Genomic DNA, 21,262 nt, shown 5'->3' with positions numbered 1-21,262 from the left:
ACTTTAGGTACAGAAGGGTGAGATGGAACTTTGTAGTTTTTGAGTACATCACCTTGGAGGGGGAATGCTCATCCAGTTGCGGACTAGAATAACTGCTGCTATCTAAACATGTTAATGTGACGTTTATCAGTCCTGGGATCTAGGTAAGTGTGGTTCCAAGGAACAGTTTCAGTGGTTGCGTAGCTTATGAGTAGGGCAACCCAGTGCGAGTTTTGCAAGTCTTCCCATGTACGTGACAACCAGTCACACTAACATGTTCTGTCTATACCATAGTATTAAAGTGAAGATTTTGAAAATGTTGATTCACAGCTCTCTAGGAGGATAAAGTACACATTTTGAGATCCCATACTCCTAACAGTAGATTTTAAATCTGTCAGTGGTTCAGCATTAGGATACCCACTACAGACAATTTAAATATTGTCATTTGATTAAGAAATGAACTGTACACCAGGAAAAAAAAATTGTTTTGGTGGGCATTTCTGATTAAGTTAAAAAACAGCAGTATGGAACCACTTCATGCTTTAGCAGGTTAGAAATAGTACTATTGGTAATACCTCAGTAGTCATGAGGGTTAAGTATAAGAAGAAGTTTGCTTGGTCATATGATGGCAGAAATATGAAAATGTATGTGTCAGTCATCAGGTGTACAACCAAAACTGCCAGTGATCATGACTAACTTTTGTTTTCATAGCTTCTGTCAGTTTAAGTTACATTTATAATGATGTTTTAACATAGTTTTCCAAAAGTAATAGAATCATGGAGAAGAAATTATACCATATGTCACATAAACCTGGATGTAAGAGGTACAATACTGCAGTAATGGGACTTCCAACCTGCTGGGATACCTTTGTAAATGGAAATTGATTTTCTCAAGGATTCTTTACTGGGTGAAATAAATTAAACATACATTTAGTTTTACCGGTTTAAAAACCTCTTTGTTAAAATAAGAACAGTGATATAGAGACACGTTCTAATAAATTAAAGCAGGATAAATTATATCCAGCAGCTTGCTGAATATCTCAACTTATGAGGTTCTTTAAAATCTGAAGAATACAATAGGGGCCTTGCAGGAAGATAGCCTGCGGATATCACTGAAACACTTTGACTAGTTATAGATTATTTTAGCTTTGATTATGTAACCATGTGCCTAGGCTCTTTTTTCCTCTTTCACTTTATGCTTTTAATTCGATAGGATTTTTCTTGTGAATATTTGAGTTGGAGTCAGTTTGGTTTAGGTCAAGAGGCCCAAGTATGACCTCAGAAATAAGACAGTCAACCTCAAAATGCTACACAGTTTCTACTCAAACACTTAAAGTTAATAGGTTTTTAAGACACAGATGAAACTGTTGTGCTCATTTTGCTGGTATAATTTACTACATTAATGATCAAAAAAGAGTGAAAAAACCAGAGTAAAAATGTTAATTTCAAGCACCATTACAGAAATACAATACGATAAAATAAAAAATCAGATAAATGTTCGTTTGCTGTAAACTGATGGTTGTTAAGAGCCCATTGCCCTAAAGCAAGTTATGCTTGTAGCAGCAGAAGACCTAGGTCGCTATCATTTGTGAAATGCAGATTACTTAATGGGGATTTTTGTTAATGCTTTAATAGAAAAAGAGAGTGATTTAAACAGTGTTTCTTCAATAATGAAGAGTCGGCATTGTTATGGTGATTGTGTTAATACACTGCTGCCTGTTGCTTTAGTGGCTAAGGCATTCTTGAATAAATATAACAGACTCAAGTCTCAGTGTAACTCAACAGTCAGTGTCTTCTGCATCCCAGCCTGGTGCTGGGCAGCCAGTCCTCCAGCTCCAGTTGCTCTTCTTCATGGTCCTGCTTACGGAGTTCTCCTTTTCAGCCCTTGCCTTTGTTAGCGAATGGGATTTGAGCTGTGCTTAAAGGGCACTGGTAAGCCCTGGTATAACACGTCCATTGACTGGCTCTGTGCCTGTTCGCTGGCAGAGCTGATCCTCTAGCTGAAGATGGAGAATCACATCTTCTGCTTTACTTGTTACTGGTTCAAATGTTGTTGCATCTTTTAACTATAACAGTAACGTAACTGTGTTTCCCCAACTGCAAAATTGAACCGCAATCCCTGACGAAGTTCACGTGTATAAAAAATTTCCAGTACTCAGGTGACCGCAGTAGATCCTTCTGTAGCTGTTTCCCTTTGATGAAAATTACGTATAAAGTAGAAAGTAAGCAATACCAAATATAAGAGGCATTCAGGGTTAAAACCGAGTAGCATTTGTTGAAACATGGGTCTTTTGAGAAGATTTCAGTCTCTACAGCATTAGTCAACTCAAAATAGGTATATCGGAGCTGTTTCTCTGGTAAAAGGCACCTTAACTGTTCAAATTTGTTTAAAAACTCAGGTATGACAAGCTTGCTCAGGTTAAAGCTGTTGTGCATATTTACATCTCAGTCTGGATCTGAGTCTTGTTCATCGTTTGGTTTGCATTACTTATAAATATCTAAAAATCAGTCAGATTTTTTTTTTAAAAATAGCTGTTGAGTACTGAAGGTATAGTACAAGAAATGTAATTTGGAGTAAATATTTTTTTTAAATAAAATAACTTCTCCAGTGTTCTTTTGCATACCAAACAGGCCTAGTGACACCTCTTATATTCTTCATGCATTCTGACATTTTTACATTTTCAGCCAGATAAACATGCAGTACACAGCAGAAGTGATTGTATTAGCTTCTTAGTTTCTGCACTGCCTATTGTATTAAATAATGGCTTAGAAAAACAAAATAAATCCAGTTCATACATAAAGATGATTGGAGTAGAATAATAATTATGTGCATAAGTTCAGACCTTGAGTGTAGTACCTTCTGGGAGAAGCCAGACTGCATGTTCAGTAAATGCATGCTCCTATCTTATTGAACACAAGGGAAATTTATTTCTGGTGTCTGAGTGAGCTGTATCAAGTCCTATCTGTGGAGGTGGGGACACAAGCATTTCTTGCTGAGGGATTCAAGTGAGCTCAACTGCTCTGCCATGCGAAGACTTTCACAGTAGAGGCTATGCAGAAGTTTCTCTCTCACTATGAGTTAGAGCAGATGATCTGCTTCTTCCAGTCTCTGTACATCTTAACTCAGCAAATACTCATTTGTTTGGATCTCCTTGCATAAAGCACCCCATTGCATAGCAGGAAAGCCCCACTCACTATGGAGCATTTTTACTCATGTCAGCGAGTAATAAATTTTTCTCAAAGTCCTTTTTATGCAAGATTGAGTACACTTTGCAGATTGTAGGGCTACATGTGCAAATACCTACTCTGGGAGCAGTGCACTTGTAATTGGTAATTTGCCCAAGTATCATGAAGCCATTTGTGCTGGGAAACATCATGCATGATAGCAAGTTGTTTTCAGAATTAAAGGGTATGGTACCTAATTTTGCATCCTGTTCATTTTTATAGGTGTTTTTGCTGTCATAAGGTAGCAAGATTAAATCCACTAATTTCTGTGGCATACTTGGAATGCAGGTAAGGGTATACTAGAGTTTAATGAACAGGGAAACTACCAGAAAAGTGCAGTGACTTAGGTCTACAAACCTCTCCACTGTCAGTGTTGTGAAAAGCATAGGAATGGAACAGAACAGTGTAGAATAGCATAGAATAGAACAGAAGCAAGGCCTTTGCTTTCTTACCTGTTCATATCCATTTTAACTTCTGATAATATATTTCCTCTTTAAATGGCAAGAAAAAATAGCCCAGAGTAGCTCATAGAAGCCTTAGGAAAGATTTAAAATACTCCATCTGTGAAACTGTTTGTGATTAAAATATTGACACACAATCAATAAACCTATGAAATTTTACCAAAGATAACTTTGCAGTAGTTGCAAAATTTTGTAGGATAATTCATATTGGAATAGTATGAATTAATTTAATCATAGCATTAAAAAATACATACATAGAGTTTGGAAATTTTTTGGCAGAATAATAAGAAAAGACACTTAAGAGAGATGAGCAGTCTGCTTTCTCATGGTTCTTCCATAAGTTTGTGCTTTCCAACTTTCTTGGGCATTCTTCCAGTAAAGAAAGCCCAATGAGCTCTTTCTGTTACAGGAGTCCTTGCTGTCAGGGACTGAGCTGTAAAGAGAAACTGGGTTTGTGGTGAAATGAATGCAATGGGAAGGGTCCAAGATTATTCCAGGATTTTACTTTGCCACAGGTGCCTGTATATTTGTTCTAAAATAGTTTTAAATACAGTTTTAAAGCTCGTTATGATTTTATTAATTTTGAGGAATTGTTTCAGTGTTTAATATAGGAATTTGGCTACAGGTTTGCATATGCCTCTACCCAGAATATCTTTTAAAATGAGATGAAGCAAAAAGTAGAGGGTTTTGACAGTATGGCTTTATATTACTAGCAACAGTTCTGAGATTATATGCTTATTTATCCTCTCCTATACTTGATCACAGCTTTCGTGTGAAATATATTGGTGATACAATGACAATAGCAACAGCAATAGGGCAAGAATGTCTGATCACCACTACCATAACCTAGACCCCCCAAAAGAAATCCTCACCTCATGAAACTGGAACTTTAAAAAGAAGCAGTGTTATCTATGATGCTTACAAACAAGCACATTGGAAGTCAGGGAGCAGCCAAGGTAGTATCAGTCTCTCAAGATGTAGATATTAGCTATAGCGGTATTTAAAATTATTTCTAATTGGAGTGTGATTCTGCATATTTTGTACCCCTATGCAAATGAAAATGCAGATAAGGTTCTTAAAAAGAGACGTTCAGAATAGCATATGCTTGGAAAACACAGAATGTGAAATCCAGAAGCAGTTGGTTGTTAATTTTGTGTATTCTGTATGTTTTTTATTGACCCAAAGCGATCTGTTCCGTTATGAACCTAAAGAGAAGACACGACCTCACTAGCCTTCACTAACGTTTTGGAGACCTACCCTGTGTGGACTGCTGGGTTTTGTGAATTAACAAATGCTCTAAATGAATGCAATAAAAATCAATCAGGGATGCTGCATTGCAAAATGGGCTTTGTTCATTTATTTCTGACACGAATGGTTTAGTTTTAATTATTTATAATACTTCACAGTGCATTGGTAAATGTGCTGCAACATATTTTGTAAAAGTAATGAAGTCTTTGAAATAGCAGACCACAGTACAGCTGTCGCACCCGTTTGGTACGGTGGGGAGTGACCACTGCGGGGGGGAGAGGGAGAGGAAGGTAGTGTTTGCTTTAATTTGCTTGTGGTATGGAAACAACTGCAGGCACAGACTTTGTGAGCTGGACATTTTGTTTCTATTCACGCTGGCAGATAGAACTGGCACATCAGGTGCAAACAAGAGCGGAGGGCCTTGCGCTGGGGATTATGCAAGTGTTTTGCTTATGAAAGGAGAGCTGCTGCTAGCCCTCCTAGCCCAAACTATGAAGCACACTCAGGGCTGAATAAATCAGTGTCACACATGCAGATGGTAGAACTGAGCAAGTAATATCAAGGCAGCCGAGGCAGTTGTAGTGCTGGGTTTTGAGATGACTAAACAGAGACAGCAAACACCGCAAGTGACTGGGCATATATGGGAATAAGAAGTTTGAAATTGCAAAGTGTATACATTCTCTAGTTTCATATTTTCAGGTCATTGCCTGCTCTCTTAAATTGGCATTGAGAAACAAATCAGGACTTGGTTTTGGAGGCAAAGTTACCTTAAATAACCCCAGATCTCTTCTGGATGATTTTGCATGGGAACCAAGGAATGGAATTGTCTCTTTTCATGCAGGAACCAGGAAGAGAGTAGGGCAGTTGGGGAGGGGAAAAAAAATCTCAAAAGGAGGCAAATATAATAATTTAATCTACAGTAAATACAAAAGAAATGAGCAGAAGTATATTTTAATCCACCTTTCATTTTATCCAGAGCCTGAAAATTCACTTTTGATTCTGACTCTGCTAGCTCCTATAAGTTTGTAAACTCTAAAACCGTTCCATTTAAATTTTCTGGATTTTAGTTTTTAGTACTTTTTGTATGTTTGAAGTCATTAGTTATCTGAATAAAAAGCTAATGTATGAGATTACCTGCTCTGTATCCATGTGGAGGTAATGGAAGATATCTGGTGGAGGGGGGTTGATACAACTTGCTTGAGGCAGTGAAAACAGTCATACAAGCACCTTTCATGTGAAAAAAAAACCCACCGCCCCAAACCTTCTCCTTTTCTCTGCCTCTGTTGTTGCACTGATAATAAAGTGGCTAATGTCTTACCCTGGATTGGATGACATGCTGGATTTGCACAGCTATTTTTGATGTATGTTCTTTCTCCTTTCTCTCCTGCTTTTACCTTGCTGTTTCACACTACTGATATACACAACACTGGAAATAATCCAGAGAAATTAGTGTCTTCTTTTTACCGCTTTATGATATCATATATATCAATATAAATATGGAGATGCTATACAATCAAATTTAGTCTGGATTTATATGTATGTAAACATTTTCCTTCTCAATAGTACTTGCAGCCCTTTGCTGCACCAATCATGTTAATTTTTGATGACTTTGGGGAAGACCAGAAATGTTAATGAATAGCCCAGCTTGTGTAGGTTCTAGGATCATAGAATTTCTGGAATATGCTTTGCAGGCTACTTTATTCTAATGTCTTTCTCATGAAGCCACCTTCCTGCATTAACATGGAATTTAAAATGCAAACCTTGATCCTGATCCTGCAGAGACTTACTAACGGCCTTAATTTTATGCACTGATACTTCAGTAGGACTGTTCCCAGTATGGAATGGTAAGAACCTACATGAGACTTTGCAGAACTGAGATCTAGAGTGCTAACTTTGTCTCCGTCTTCTTCCTTAATTATAACAGTGCGCTATTTTGGGGGACAGTTGCCAGGTACCTCAATTACAGATAGCTGCAGAGCAGCAGGTTGTGTTTGTGCATTGATCCTGCAATCTCTTAACTTTACAGCCCTGGTATCATCCAGTCACTGAACCTACAGGCAATGCTTATTCTTAGATTGTCTTACTCTCTTTTGCACCATGACAGAATTAATTACCCTTTGCTTCTGACCATTCCAGCAGCATAGCTGGGTGCTGCCTCCTCTTCCTCCTTTTCCCTTCCACAGGAGTGCTGAGTATTCATTAGGAAAAAAGAGAGGTGCTGTCATACCCAAAGGCGTCTCCTCCATTGAAAGTCTCACAGGGGGTTAATCTCATTTCTGGAACCAAAAAGAAGCAGTTGGCCTTTGTAGTGCCCCTTTCTCTGCTCTCAGGGTCATGCCAGAAAGAATCCTTCCTTACTGCATTACCTTCACCCCCTCATAGCATATGGAGACATTCTGAACCACTAAAAAGGATGCACATGCCTCATTCCAGAAATAAGATTTGCCCAGTGTCTATACCATGTACACATTCCACTACATATCCTGATACTTCTCCCTGTCACCCTTTCTCTCTTCAAGGACAGCAAGTTTCTACAAGGTCTCCTGTGATGATCATGCTTTACTCTAGGCTTGTCATAGCAGACATTGTGTTCCTGCTTCCCTATTGTAAAATAGTTGAGATTTATATAAACAAAAGTAGCTTTCCCTGGTACACTGATTCATCCAGCTGATGTAAAGCTAAAATGTTACAGATAAGCCTGCAGTAGTTTTGTAGGGGTACCATGTAATGGGACGATAAACCACACAGTTACTGCATTCTCAGATGTCATTTACTTTCTCCAGGGCAGGGAAAGCCAATATGGGGTGAGCAGTAATGGTCTCCAGCAACTATAAAAGCAAAATGAAAAGTGACACTTTTCAACTCAGCAAAAAATAAAAGTGAGCTCTCCTTCTCCACTCCTCTGAACACTTGAGTTTTAGCTTCCAGCCAGGGCTGTCAGTTTAGACTAGACTCAGCAAAGTGAAAGCTTCTGCTGAAAGCATTATATCGTCATCTTAATCTTTCTCCTCATTTTTCTTTCTTGTTAATTCCTCTTTACTAGGCCTTTATTTACTTACTATTATACTTGGTTTATTTCTTACACCTAAGGCATCCACAATGGTTTCCCATATTGAAAAAAGGTTGGACCTTGATTTTAATGTAGCAAGGATCAAGTTGTGCTGTGTCTTATAAGGGCACTTCTTGTTCGCCTGTAGTGAGAATGTCTGTGTCTGTTCTGCAAAATTTCAAGCCCTGGGTTTTTCTGCATGTGTAGGTCAATATTACTGATCTTCTTTCTGTGGGAAAAATAGTAACTGTTGAGAACCTCAGATGAAGGTCTCATAGAAGTATACAGTACTATTTAGAGCAAATGTCTATTTCTTAGTTCTTGCTGAAAGGAGAACATGACCACTATCTTTAGAAATGTAAACTAATTCCTGGTCTGTTTCAAGAAATCAGTACAAAATCTCCTCCGTTGTCTGCATATTTGTACTTTCATCCTTACTGATTTTTCTACAGCTGCTCAGCAGTCCGTTCCACCAATACTCTGTGTGCAAGGTTTGGTTTTCCATTCTGCCCTTTCACTTTCATCATCTCAAGTGCAATATTCATGTATGATTTTTTGACTACCTGCAGATTCCATATTTAGAGCTTTTTCTTCTTCCTCGCTGTCATCTCTATTCTTCTCTATGAAGCCCTTAAGTACCAGAGTATTTCTCGTGCAGGTCTCAGGCCAGTGACTGCTATATAGCTTTTGGACCAGGACAATGTTCTGTATGTATGAAATAGTTTTAAGACAATTTCACTACCCTTCCTTTTCCATTAGTATTTTTGCTTCCTTGTCTATACAGAACTATGGAGAGCTATAGCTTTTGGCCGGCAGATCTTGATCTGCTGGCTACTAATGCCCTGTACATTTGTCTTTGCAAAGAGTTAAGTTTTCTGAAACTTATGTACCCATCTTCACTACTCCCCTCTTGTCTCCAAATCCTGCCTGCTTACTACATTATTACCTAGTTACTTTGCTTGTATTTTCATATACAGGCTGTGTCCAAATGTGAAACATTTTATAGACCTTCTGTATTGAAAAATAAATTAAATGGGAATATACCCCTATATGGAGGATTACCCACCCTCTTTCTCACCCTTCATTAGATTCCAGAAAATTGCAGTCTGTCTCTTTGTTACTGTCATGTGTTGGGTTAACTCTCTGTGCAGAGAATATTTTACGTATGCTCATTATTACAGTAGGATATTGTTTACCAAAGTTAATTTTGCTTGTACTACAGCACACTTGAAAGTAAATATGCAACTTTTAAAAGTGTATAGGGATCCTCCAGTGAGTAGTAATTTTAACTAAGTTACAAATGTTCAAGAAGTCCAGTCACACATTAAAGAGATGACCAGAAATATCTTGCTGGACAAAGCTGGACTCAGATACAGCCGTATTCTAAACCACTGATGTTTCGGGGGTCTCATGAGAGGGCATCTGCTGGTGCCTGTACAGGCTTTGTGTAGTAGTTTGTTTCGGTTTCAAAAGCCGGTCACAGTTCTGCCATCTGTCTTATTCGCATCTCTGGCAGGCAGAACTAAAGATAGCATCACTGTTAGGGTTTCCAGCCTGTTAGAAATGCAAGCCTTTTCATTTCCTTCCCGTTTTACCCTTCCCACTCTTCTTGGCTGCACATGGTCAAAGTGCCAGGCAAGGACTTCATGTTTTTCTGTAGCATTGTGCGTCCTGCACATGGACCCTGAGCTGCTCAGATGCATGAAAATAGTTCAGTTTAATTGACTCAGGCAGCCACCTATTTTTCCTTTAATTTACTTACTTTTGAATTCATTCCCATATTGGAAGTAATATGTACTTAATTTACGAATGTACTATTACTGAAATAAAATTTTATATAAAAAGACAATTTCTAAGACTAAAAGCCAGAGAAGAATCAGATTTGGTGTTTCAACTCCTCCTTCCAACTTTTTATGAGCATCTTACATCTAGCAATCACCAGAGTCAGGCTCTGTAAGAACAGAATAAGACACAGATTTCAGAGAACGCTTACTAGGAAACCAATTCCCTAATGTGTCACTATAAGACTGATTGATAGTTTTCTGAGTACCTTAGCTCTCAGCCTTCATGACAACCTATCGTCAATTTGTTAGCCTCTCAAGACCCAAACCATAGTATTGTTCAAACACTTGGCTTTTTCCCTGGGAAGCTAGCACAGCTAGAAATGGATTACTGACCATTCTTGAAGGAAGTTTTCCATCTTGTTTATTAAGTGGATGATGCTTAAAAAAACTTGAATCACCTAATAGTGAGCTGTTAAATACAGTGAAAGCAAATATACTCCCACACGCACATTCATTTTTAACGATCAGAAAAATACAACAACCTGTGGTACAAGACATGCATGACTTCTATTCAGAAGGAAGGCAGGCATTTCTCTAACAACAGGTATGTAATTAGTAAAAGACTGTATGGTGGTATATTTTTGAGAAGAACTATTTCATTGCGGATAAATCTTCAGGATTAGTGTGAGTAACAGTTAAATTCCTCAATTATATTGGAGTAGAGAAAGAGCTCAACAGATTCATGATAGAACATAGTTTGTTTCATCATGTAAGGATAAGAATTTGATGCAGTAGTTGCAAAGGGAATATATAATTCCCTAAATCCTATACAAAATGGTAGTTCCCTCTTTCTGTCAATACTCTTAAGGCTATTGCTTCTTTGTCTCACTGCAAGTCCAATTTAGGAGTCACTGAGGTTTCTTAAAATTTACACTTTTTACACACTGGAAGTTTAAGCCTAAAAGTTTCTAAGCAGTTTTTCATATTTTGGTGAGCTAAAATAAGATAAATGCATAATTTGATATATTTTCAGAAATAGACAATATTGTTTCTTTGTTTTATCCAAAACTTTTTAGACTCTTAAAGGACACTATGCAGTGCTGTAAATTTTAGATAAATACTTTTTTTTCAGATTAAACTCTTATATGAAGGGACTGTGTCCATCTCTCTGTTCTTTCCCTCCTACATACAAAATATAACATAGGCATACTTCTGTGAATGAATGGAGGTCAGCAAGCTTAGCAGAGGTCTTGTGTGTTTTACACAAGAACCGGGTAATTTACATGTTGAACCAGGTAATTAGAGCAATGTCTCATAAAATCAGACTTCAGTTTTATTAGAGATCATTAGCTATTAATATAATAAATTTAAGAAATTATTACAATCACGGCAATTTGGATCTACAGACAAAAACCTAGACTTGGCCTATGTATGCTTAAATTAATTTCATTTCCATTACTTATTTTGATATGTGGTATCTGCATTCTATTACATCAGGTGAATCAGAAGTAGCTCCATGAATGACAAGTGAATTACTGTTTATTACAAAGTTTACAGCCTGTAAGGTGTGTGGGTATATGAGTATTGGAATGAAGTGAAATGAAAGTGCTATATATAGACGTGAAAGTACACAGAGTTTGCATGCAGTGAGAGAGCATAGCTTTCAGAAATCTATACTATTGTTTCAGAGAGAAGTATTAAAAATTCAAAACCAGGTATTCATTTATGGATCAATAAATAGCAGTCATATAGTTTTATGACTATGTTTAATCTCACATATGTAAAATCTTCAGTGATATATGAACACTCTTTATATGCATTTTAAGAGCTCTTCTGCAAGAATGCTTAGCGTTCTTCCCTTGGGAGCTACACAGTTAAAAGGAAAATGAACATGAGAGTGTGGAAGAACAAAAACATCCAAAGATGAAAAAATAATTTATAAGTAACAAGTCATAGAGAAATCACACATACTGCTCAAGTATAACATCAAGATTTTTATAAGCTCAGGGCTGTGCTGTAAGCCATGCAGGCCAGTTCAGTCTAACAGGCTGTTAAAAACCACTCAAGAATTCTCCACTACCTGCTGCTTCTGCCCTCTTTTCCAGTGCTACGCTGTTCCTGCTTCAGTAGGCAATCCTATCTCTTGCCTGGAACACATTATGTGTTCATAACCTGCCTCTGAACCCTCTGTTTTCAAAAATGATTGCTGTTTTGGCAGAATATCTGTGCATATGATGTTGGCTAAATCTTGTTCCATTTAAAAGAAACAATAAGGAGAAATAAGGCATCACAACATGGTAATATCTCAGCCTGACCTCTGGTAACTCTGATAACTTTTCTATCAAATTGCTGACTTAGCCCAAGTTGCTTTTGGCAAATTCCTGTTTCATAACCTTATCCATGTCTCCTCTATAATGAACCAACTCACATTCCTGCAGCGGTTTCTTTGCAAGAGAGGAGGTGTGTTTCCTTAAGGATGGGTTCAACTTCCAACTTTGGGAAGATACAGTTTCCATTCTCTGGCAGAGATGGATCTTTGGTTTGACTCAATATAGTAATTCTTGGTTTTGTAACATTTACTTATGATATGCTCACGTGGGGGGGGTTCATGTTCTGGTTTTGACACATCTCATGTATGTAACAGTTTCAAGTTCAAAGATGTCATGGTTCTCTTTACAGAGGAGGAAAGTGAAGCGCTCTTAGATTATGTGAACCACAGGGGACATCTGTATAAGACCTGTAATGAAAGTTTAAAAGTCCTTAACTTCCAGGTCTGTGCTGTGTTCACTGGATATTTAAGCTATAGAAAATGTCCCCTTACCATTCAAAGTATGTGGATTAATAAATAACTCTTGTTTTAGATATTGCATCATTTATGTTATTAATTAACCCTAATATTTTTTCTGTGAGGTATAGTGTCTCTCTGAGCACAGCACTTAGCACAAGTTTTCCTCCTGACCTTTTAAAGAAGCTGTACAGAATAAAAAGGGAGAAAATGTTGAAGAATGCAAGCCATTAAAACTCTGCAGTTGTTTTCAATTTGTCTCTATTAAAAATATGCGTACATTTTTAATTGGAATAAATGTTGACCTATAAAGAAGACAAGAAACCTTCCAATTTAAAACAAACAAGTAAGAATAAGTAGCTCACCTCTCCTTGCATCTACTGAATTTCAGGTTTGAAATCCTTCAGATTCCAGATATGTTAAATCCGTCACAGTCTAATAATGAGAATACCTATCGACAATGCTACTGTTGCATAAGTGGGGAAAGATGATCTTGTGTTTTAAGCTCAAGATGAGATATGGGACTGATTAATTTATTTAGCAAAATTTTTAACAGAAGTTGTTGAACTAGAATTATTTTTTTCTCTATGTTTTCCAGCGACAATGATCTGAACTCTGTTGAAGCTTTTTGCAATAATAGTGGTTAGAGTCTCTCCTGTCCCCCTTTATGTTAACAAAAAATGTTATTTTATAAGTGCTTGCCTTGATTTTTTTAACTTTTGCCAGGTTTTTTTAAATAATCCATAAGAATTTTTTAAAAATTAAACTATGTGGAAAAAATGTATTTTTATCACTTTCAAGAGGGAATAAATATTCCTTTTTTATCTCCCCAATACTTCATCTCATCATCTGCACATTCCAGTCAAATCTGTCGTTATCTTGTGGGTTCAAGCCCCACGTTAGGTGCCAAAAAGGACTGTCATGGTTTAACCCCAGCCAACAACTAAGCCCCACACAGTCGCTTGCGCACTCCCCTCCCAGTGGGATGGGGGAGAGAATTGGAAGGGTAAAAGTGAGAAAACTCATGGGTTGAGATAAAGACAGTTTAATAGGTAAAGCAAAAGCCACGCACTCAAGCAAAGCAAAACAAGGAATTCATTCACCACTGCCCATGGGCAGGCAGGTGTTCAGCCATCTCCAGGAAAGCAGGGCTCCATCACACGTAAGGGTTACTTGGGAAGACAAACGCCATCACTCCAAATGTCCCCCCCTTCCTCCTTCTTCCCCCAGCTTTATATGCTGAGCATGATGTCATATGGCACGAACAGCCCTTGGGCCAGTCTGGGTCAGCTGTCCCAGCTGTGCCCCCTCCCACCTTCTTGTGCACCGGGCAGAGCCTGGGAAGCTGAAAAGGCCTTGACTGATGTAAACATTACCTAGCAACAACTAAAACATCAGTGTGTTATCAACATTATTCTTATACTAAATCCAAAACACAGCACTATACCAGCTACTAAGAAGAAAATTAACTCTATCCCAGCTGAACCCAGGACGTATGGATATGAATACCTATCTCATTGGTTGCTGTGAAGCTAAATTATTTGTCTGGGAAGTTTAAAGATCCTTGGATTTTAAGCCCTACGGACACATAATTAAGAGCAAAAGGAACAGCATAAGAACCTGAGCTATAGCTCATACAAAGTTTTGATGAATAATATATGTGTGATGAAAAGAGAGTCGTTGGAGTAATCACTAAATTAACTCTGACTTTTCTGGGAAGAGCATCACAGAGTCTGGAGCTTCCTTCCCTTTGGCCCCAAGAGGAAGCAGAGTAGATCCGGGTTCTTTGCTTCAGTGGAGGGCAGGTGTTTTGGCAAGGCACTATCCTCTGTGCTGTGGGTTGTGAACCCAGCTCCTGGAATGGATTTGAACCTAATGTTTTCATAAAAAGGAAGACGAATACGCTAACAGCTGACACAGACAGATAAATTCCATAATATTGTCAAACTTGACAGAGACCGTACATTTTGTGCAAAAATACGTAAGCCCCAACACTGTCAAATGAAAGAGAGAATTTTATACTATCTGTTCCCCGCTGATATATGTTGGGCTGTCATCTTATTTCATAGTTCAGGCAATTGAAACACTGTTTAAATGTGTATCATAAACCTATAGATGAGAACATTTCCCTACTGGATTTAAACCATTACCCCCAAAGGTGTTAAAGAAACCCTGCTGTGTGTCACTTTTTAAGATCAAGGGGCATTTTTGATGTTAATGCCTAGAAAAGGCAGATGAACACTAACAGCTGCTTATCCACAGGCTGGTGAATTGAATAGGGAAATACTGTTCTGGAAGTCAGATCTCCAGAGAAAAATGATAAATTGTGAGCATCTATAAGTAAGAATGATAGTCTCTAAGGATAGTTGAGCAAGGCTGATAATATAAAATATGTAAAACGTGGAAAATATTTAATCCTTCTGTTTCTTTCACTCAAGAGTTGGAGGGGTTGTGTTAACAACATATACGAAGCTACTGTGCTCAGGCATGCAGGAGAAATGCAATATATTAATTCTCAAATCACTAGTTTGTGAAATACCTTTCTGGTATCCAGGGATTTTCAGGACTGTTACACTGATAAGGAGTCAAGGGCAGCCTCCTCATGGGCTGGGATGGCTCTCTTGGGAGAAGAAGGGAATAGAAGAAAAGGAAGAGCAGATTAAGAGCTGGACAGTTTAGTGTTTCTCTGCTTCCAAATGCTGATGTTTTTTTCCAGTGGTTCAGTCTGCAACTATTTAAAGCTATCTAGCAGCTTCATTTCTGAGTTATGGCCTGCCCTCCTGAGTGGTGATGAATCAACTCTGTAAAAAGGCATTCTGTAGGAAGTCATGGCATGCAAGGAGAACCTTCCACTGGATAAACAAATTTTTACATATTTCCTGTGGGACAGACAGAAAGAGAAGCCTTCCCTGTAGACCCCAATAACAATGTTACGGTATGGAAGTCACTATGAGCAAAGTACTTAGGAGGCCAGCAACAATGTGGAGGAATTTCTAAGTGTTGTGGGTTAACCCCAGCCAGTAACTAAGCCCCATACAGCTGCTCACTCACTCCCCCCAGTGGGATGGGGGAGAGAATTGGAAGGGTAAAAGTGAGAAAACTCATGGGTTGAGATAAAGACAGTTTAATAGGTAAAGCAAAAGCCACGCACTCAAGCAAAGCAAAACAAGGAATTCATTCACCACTGCCCACGGGCAGGCAGGTGTTCAGCCATCTCCAGGAAAGCAGGGCTCCATCACACGTAAGGGTTACTTGGGAAGACAAACGCCATCACTCCAAATGTCCCCCCCTTCCTCCTTCTTCCCCCAGCTTTATATGCTGAGCGTGACGTCATATGGTACGGAATATCCCTTTGGCCAGTTGGGGTCAGCTGTCCCGGCCGTGTCCCCTCCCAGCTTCTTGTGCGCCCCCAGCCTCCTCGCAGGTGGGGTGGGGTTAGAGGCTGAAAAGGCCTTGACTCTGTGAGAGCACTGCTCAGCAATAATAAAAACATCCCTGTGTTATCAACACTGTTTCCAGCTCAAATCCAAAACATAGCCCCAAACTAGCTACTATGAAGAAAATTAACTCTACCCCAGCCAAGACCAGCACACTAAGATGCCAAGTCTTCTCCGCTGTTTGATCGCCCTAATAGAATAATATAAAAACCTTGAAATTTTGCTGGCTTTTTAGGCAAAGATCCCAAAGTAAAAGCCTGGAGGAAGGGAAGGTACAGCACCATCAAAGCACTTAAGATGCTCTTGCTATTCAGGTTTTACCATTGGGGGTCAGATCATGCAGAATTAGAGCAATTGGAAGGAACTAAATATGCTCTCCTTTTCTGAAGTCTCTTTGAAAGAGACACCAAACATACCAGGTGAGTCCTGCCAGGTGACTTTCATGTGAGGGCAGTTTTTTGCAGGCAAAGGTGCAATTTATTGTTTCCTGTATCAGGTTTAGTGAAAGAAGACTGAGAGGCCATAATCAAAAAAATCTATTTAAAAAAAAAATATTGTTACCCCTTAACTGGGCAGCTAGCTAAACTAAAACTTCCAGTGAATTTTTTTGGTTGCAAAAAAAGAAATAGATGACAGAACCAGGTATCTCTCTGAGGCAATTTGGTTTTCTTACCAAAAAAAAAGGAAAATTTCCTGCTTCCCTGAGTGAAATGGGTCAAAAATAATGAAAGACAGTTTAATCAGACTTCCAATTCTTCAGCCAGACTGCTTAGGAATTTTTGGGACTTTTTCTCAATACTGTGTTTCCAGTGTTTATTTTAGATGTCTTTCCAGTTTTCAACTTTGTATATATGTCTCCATTGCTGCTGCTTTCTAATAGATATCAGTCTACCAGCCTTAAGGAAGTGTAACCTCAAACGTAACATTTTTATAGCTTGAGAGAATTTTTTAGAAGTGAAAACTGGGATTAAGATTGTAAATTCTTAGAAAGTTCATACTCAGTTACATGTGGCTTTGTGACTGATGACTGGATCCCACTCAGCCGATCTCCATTTGCCAGTAAAGTCTTTATGATTAGGAGAATTTTAGGTCCTTTGAGTTTCAGTGTTAGATTCCTTAAAGCTGCTCAGGCTCCACTGGATAATTGCTTCATCTCTAGGGCATCACTTTACGCCCAGGGAAATGTGGGATCTTCTTTGAAACAGTTACTGTACTTTTGGAAAGCTGTTTGTGATCTACAATATTAAGCAAAACAAAAGCAAAAACAGGAACAAATGATATCTAATGCCTTGCTTGACTCTGGAGGGCAGTTTTATAGTCTACTGTCTGATATCCTATTTGCTGAAAAAATCAAGGACAGGAGGAGAAAGCTATAGTGAGACTTGGTGAGTTTTGAGTTGAATTTCTAGCATGTTTTTCCTTTCAGGTTAGGAACCGTGTGTGGAAGATCTGTGGTTTTTAAATCGAGGTGAAGCCACAAAGCCTCCTGCCAGCAGAGTTAATTTCTCTGGTTGTGCTTAAAATGGTTCCTCTGTTGCATGCACAAATCAGATTCCTCTGTGAAAGCAGTAGAAAGCTTGGCTCCGAAATAACTTGTATCAGGTTTGATGGAATAATTGTAGGCCACGATTCTTATAGCTGTATTTCACAGTTTTTCTCCAAAGTGTCCCTGGCTTTCCCCCAGTCAGAAACTGCCGAACCTCACCCATGCAGTTGTCACATGGATAGATTTTTGGCTGCTCAAAGCAGGAAGCTTTCCTGCACCTTGTCGCATGCAGCTTGCAAGTTTGTTCAAAGGTGAATTGTGGTAAAGTTGCACAAGAATATAAGTAGCACATAACAGTATAGTCCTCACTGGAAAAAAATCGGTAGGGGCATAGCATGTTCTGCTGCTGCTCAGAGGGAGAGAGAAATTCCTGCCTTCCTTAGTCTTTGAGCTCTTGATTTAGAGAACTGGAATCCCTTCCAATATCATCCTTATGGCTGAACTTGGACCCTCATCAGTCCAGGTACAGCTGCAAACATGTGAAATTACAGGAACGATAAGGGAGAATTAGAGCAGAGCCGCCCCACATATTTTCTGCCTGGAATATATTCTGCTCCCTCATGATTTTCACAGCGTTCAGGTTTTCAGTTTGGTAAGAACACTTTTGAGTGCTATTGTAATGACACCTTGAGCCCTTTATTTTCTCCCTTACATTTCTTCTTGCTTTATCATCTCACTTCCTCCATTCTGTTGTCTTTGACGCTGCTGTATCCTTTGACGCTGCTGTATCCTTTGATAGTTTTTCCACTGTACTTTTATATTTACTTTCCATTTGTTGTGTTTTCCTTTATTCTCTAACACCTATTTTTTCCTTTCTCATTCTCTCACTCCATTACTATCATCATACTTTTTCCCTTCCCACATTCCTAAATTACCTATCATCGGTCACTTATTATTCCCAGTGTTTCTGCTTTTCTTTCTGTTAGTTTCTCTTAAGAGATAAAAACATACCCACCCACGTATATATATAGTTGCTTTCTTCTAGCCGCAGTCGCCCTCGCATACACACATCCCTACTACCCACATGTGATTCTTCCTTCAAGGGGTCTTTCCTCTGATTCTCACATATTCAGGACTTATTGCTGACTCCAGTGAGGCTTCATTTGTATGTGTCTACCCAGTGCAAAGGGTAAAGCCTACGGAGTGACTGGGAGTAGAGCAGTATCTGTGCCTTGTTTTCCCCCTGGAGGTCGAATAGGCAATAGCAGAACAAGAACCAGCACAACATCATGTGAATTATTTGGGCTAAGGATCCCTGAGCAAGACGGCCGCAGCACTGACGGACGCTTCTAGCAGTGGTGGTGACTCCTGGTCCTGCAGGACTGGGAGACCAGTAAGGGAAAGGACTGCCTGACTTTGCTCTCGTTGGCTTGCCTGTGGAGGGAGGCTCTTAGCTGCAGCCAGGCAGGTGAATGTCCTCACTGAGACCCACCAATGGTTGGATTGGCATGTGTGGCCTTAAGCCTGGAGTCCAGCATTAAAGCAATACAAAATACTGCAGCTTCTTTATGTCAGAAGAGACTCCCTTTGGAAAATACATTGTTTAAAGTATCATTCAACTGTAAAATAATCTAATGCTTGTATAAACCTTGTTGACTAACTACCTTTTTAGCAAAAGCAGCTATTAATTAAATAGATGCTTTCTCGAAAAGCCTTTGAAACCTTGGGAAAACCCAAAACTCCTTCTGCCTGGAACTGTTGTTCTTGAAACTCTGTTTTGTTCAGTCCTTTCTTTTTTATTTCCTGCTTGCTTTCTAGCCAGCGTGTGCACTGAGAGGCAAGGGCTGCTGCTTTGTGGTCAGAGAGGCACAGCACCGGTAAGGCTGGCATTTATCATGTCCCCTTTTGTCTGAGGGAAACATGCACTAAAAGTCTGGAGAACTAGAAGTGAGACAGTGGAGACAGCCTACGTTTTCTGTCTGAGCCAGTTGTTTGTGCTGCTGCCGATTCTGCCCACTGTTCTTCCTGGGGAAGGGGCAAAAGTGCCTCTTTATTTGCTTACAGTGGTACTTCAGGGCTCTGCTGTCACCTGCAAGCAGAGTCATTTGCAAACAGCCTGTATCGCTGGGGAGTAGAAATGTGTTTTTTTTAAACCCTAAGCAGATTTATAGTCTGGTTTCCTGTCAGATCTTTGCATTTTCCTTCTCCGCCCCTCCCAGCCTCTGACACGCTTTTTCTTACTTTCTGTCGGTGTTTGCTCATTCTGACACCAGTGCACTTGCTCCCTTCATTCCTGATTCTCCCTAAACTTTTGGCACTTTAGGGGCCAGGAGGTGTTTTGTTCCTTGTGTTTCCTTTACTTTTCAACAGCTGCAGAGCACAAATAACCTCTCCAAGACTCCTGGAGAGACACTGACAATTGCATGGAGGCAACGTAGAGAGTTTCAGCCTGCAGCAGCTGCAGCAAGACAGCCGGGTCACTCATGAGCACCCAAGGTAAGGAAAGCAGCTGTCAGATCAGCTCCACCTCACTGCTGGCTAGGACAGCACTTGACTCTAATCACTACAAGTTCCACTTTCACCTTTCACCTTTTTTGTGTTCATTTTCAAGAGTATGTTTCTTTGACAATGATTGCGTTCGCGCCTTCCTCGCCCTCAACAGGTCTCATACTTCGCGTGCACCGATACTTGGAGATCAGGGTTCAGTGAGGTAAGCAGGCTGTAGCTGGAGGTGCAAGCATGTTCTTAAAGGAAGTGTGCACTGGGAAGGAGAGTTGAAATGGAGGTCTAGAGAGGGGAGATGAAAGGACTGATCATCAGCACTGGTATCCAGGGAATTTCTGGTTCTACCCATAGTGTGTTGTGTCCTAGCCTTTTCTTTAAATCTCTTCACTGGGGAGTTATGCTTTCTGTTAACTAATAAAATCTTTCTTGTTTGTTTGTTTATCTTTTAATTTGTTCTTCTCACTCCCTTTATTCTTTTCTCAACCCGAATGTATCTCTTACTGTCTTTTTCACCATCTTTTTATGCCTGTTTTTCATCAAGCATATTTTCTGTGTGACAAATGTTCCCCTTGTTCGTTCCTTTCCTTTCCCTCCGCCTTCTCTTTCTTGCCTGTGCAATAGACTGTACATCCTCCCCCATGTTCTTAATCTTTCTCTCCTTCCCCTCTGTCAGTTCCTTCTCTGTCTTGTGTTCCCCTTTCCCATTGCTCCTGTAGCTTCTCACATGCACTCCTACTTCCTGCTCCATCTGCTTTCGCATGTACACAGCATACATTGCTGCCCTGCAAAGTTAATTTTGCACGCACAGTGGTGTTGCCTCTCCACTGGATTGTCCTCACACACACATGCTGCTTTCTTGTCTGCCCCTTTCATGTACGTCTGCAGGATTTGCATATTTACAGGTTTGGGGATGCATCCCCAAATACAAGACTTTTCTGCTTGCACAGCTTCCTTCCAATTCTCAGACTCACATTTAGTCATTCACAACAAATAACCGCTGTCATCCTGTCTCTCTGTTTCTTTCTGTCTCACAAACAGAATTTTCTAACACCTACAACACACCATAGCTTCATCTCCACTCACAAATGCAGCCTGCCCTGACTTTGTGTATTCTATCCCTTCTCTTTCTATCATCCCACTCCTTCCTAAGTCCTTACCACAACTCTCCACCAGGTTTCTCTATCTGTTTTTATCTTGATGTTGCATTCATATTGGGAGGAACTACTGATGCAGATGGTCTTACTCTGTGCTGTCTTAGCATCCCTGCTGAGTACCTGTAGGGGAACTGGAGGAAGTATTGCAGT

At 39.5% G+C, this 21,262-nt stretch overlaps 1 protein-coding gene across 1 annotated transcript in view; it reads left to right on the top strand.

The window, feature by feature from the left end:
- The first annotated feature begins 19,715 nt into the window (after window positions 1–19,715).
- CARD11 (caspase recruitment domain family member 11) overlaps window positions 19,716–21,262 on the top strand; it is a 46,956-nt gene continuing 45,409 nt past the window's right edge. Inside the window, exon 1 of the mRNA XM_082311744.1 lies at window positions 19,716–19,949. Within this exon, the coding sequence (XP_082167870.1) occupies window positions 19,937–19,949 (13 nt within the window). The 5' untranslated portion in view covers window positions 19,716–19,936. The remainder of the gene's footprint in view (window positions 19,950–21,262) is intronic.

Source organism: Platalea leucorodia, assembly GCF_965183815.1.
Source record: "Platalea leucorodia genome assembly, chromosome: 5".
NCBI classification, from domain to species: Eukaryota; Metazoa; Chordata; class Aves; order Pelecaniformes; family Threskiornithidae; genus Platalea; species Platalea leucorodia.
The sequence above is the reverse complement of the archived record's forward strand: the minus strand, read 5'-3'. Positions and strand labels throughout refer to the sequence as shown.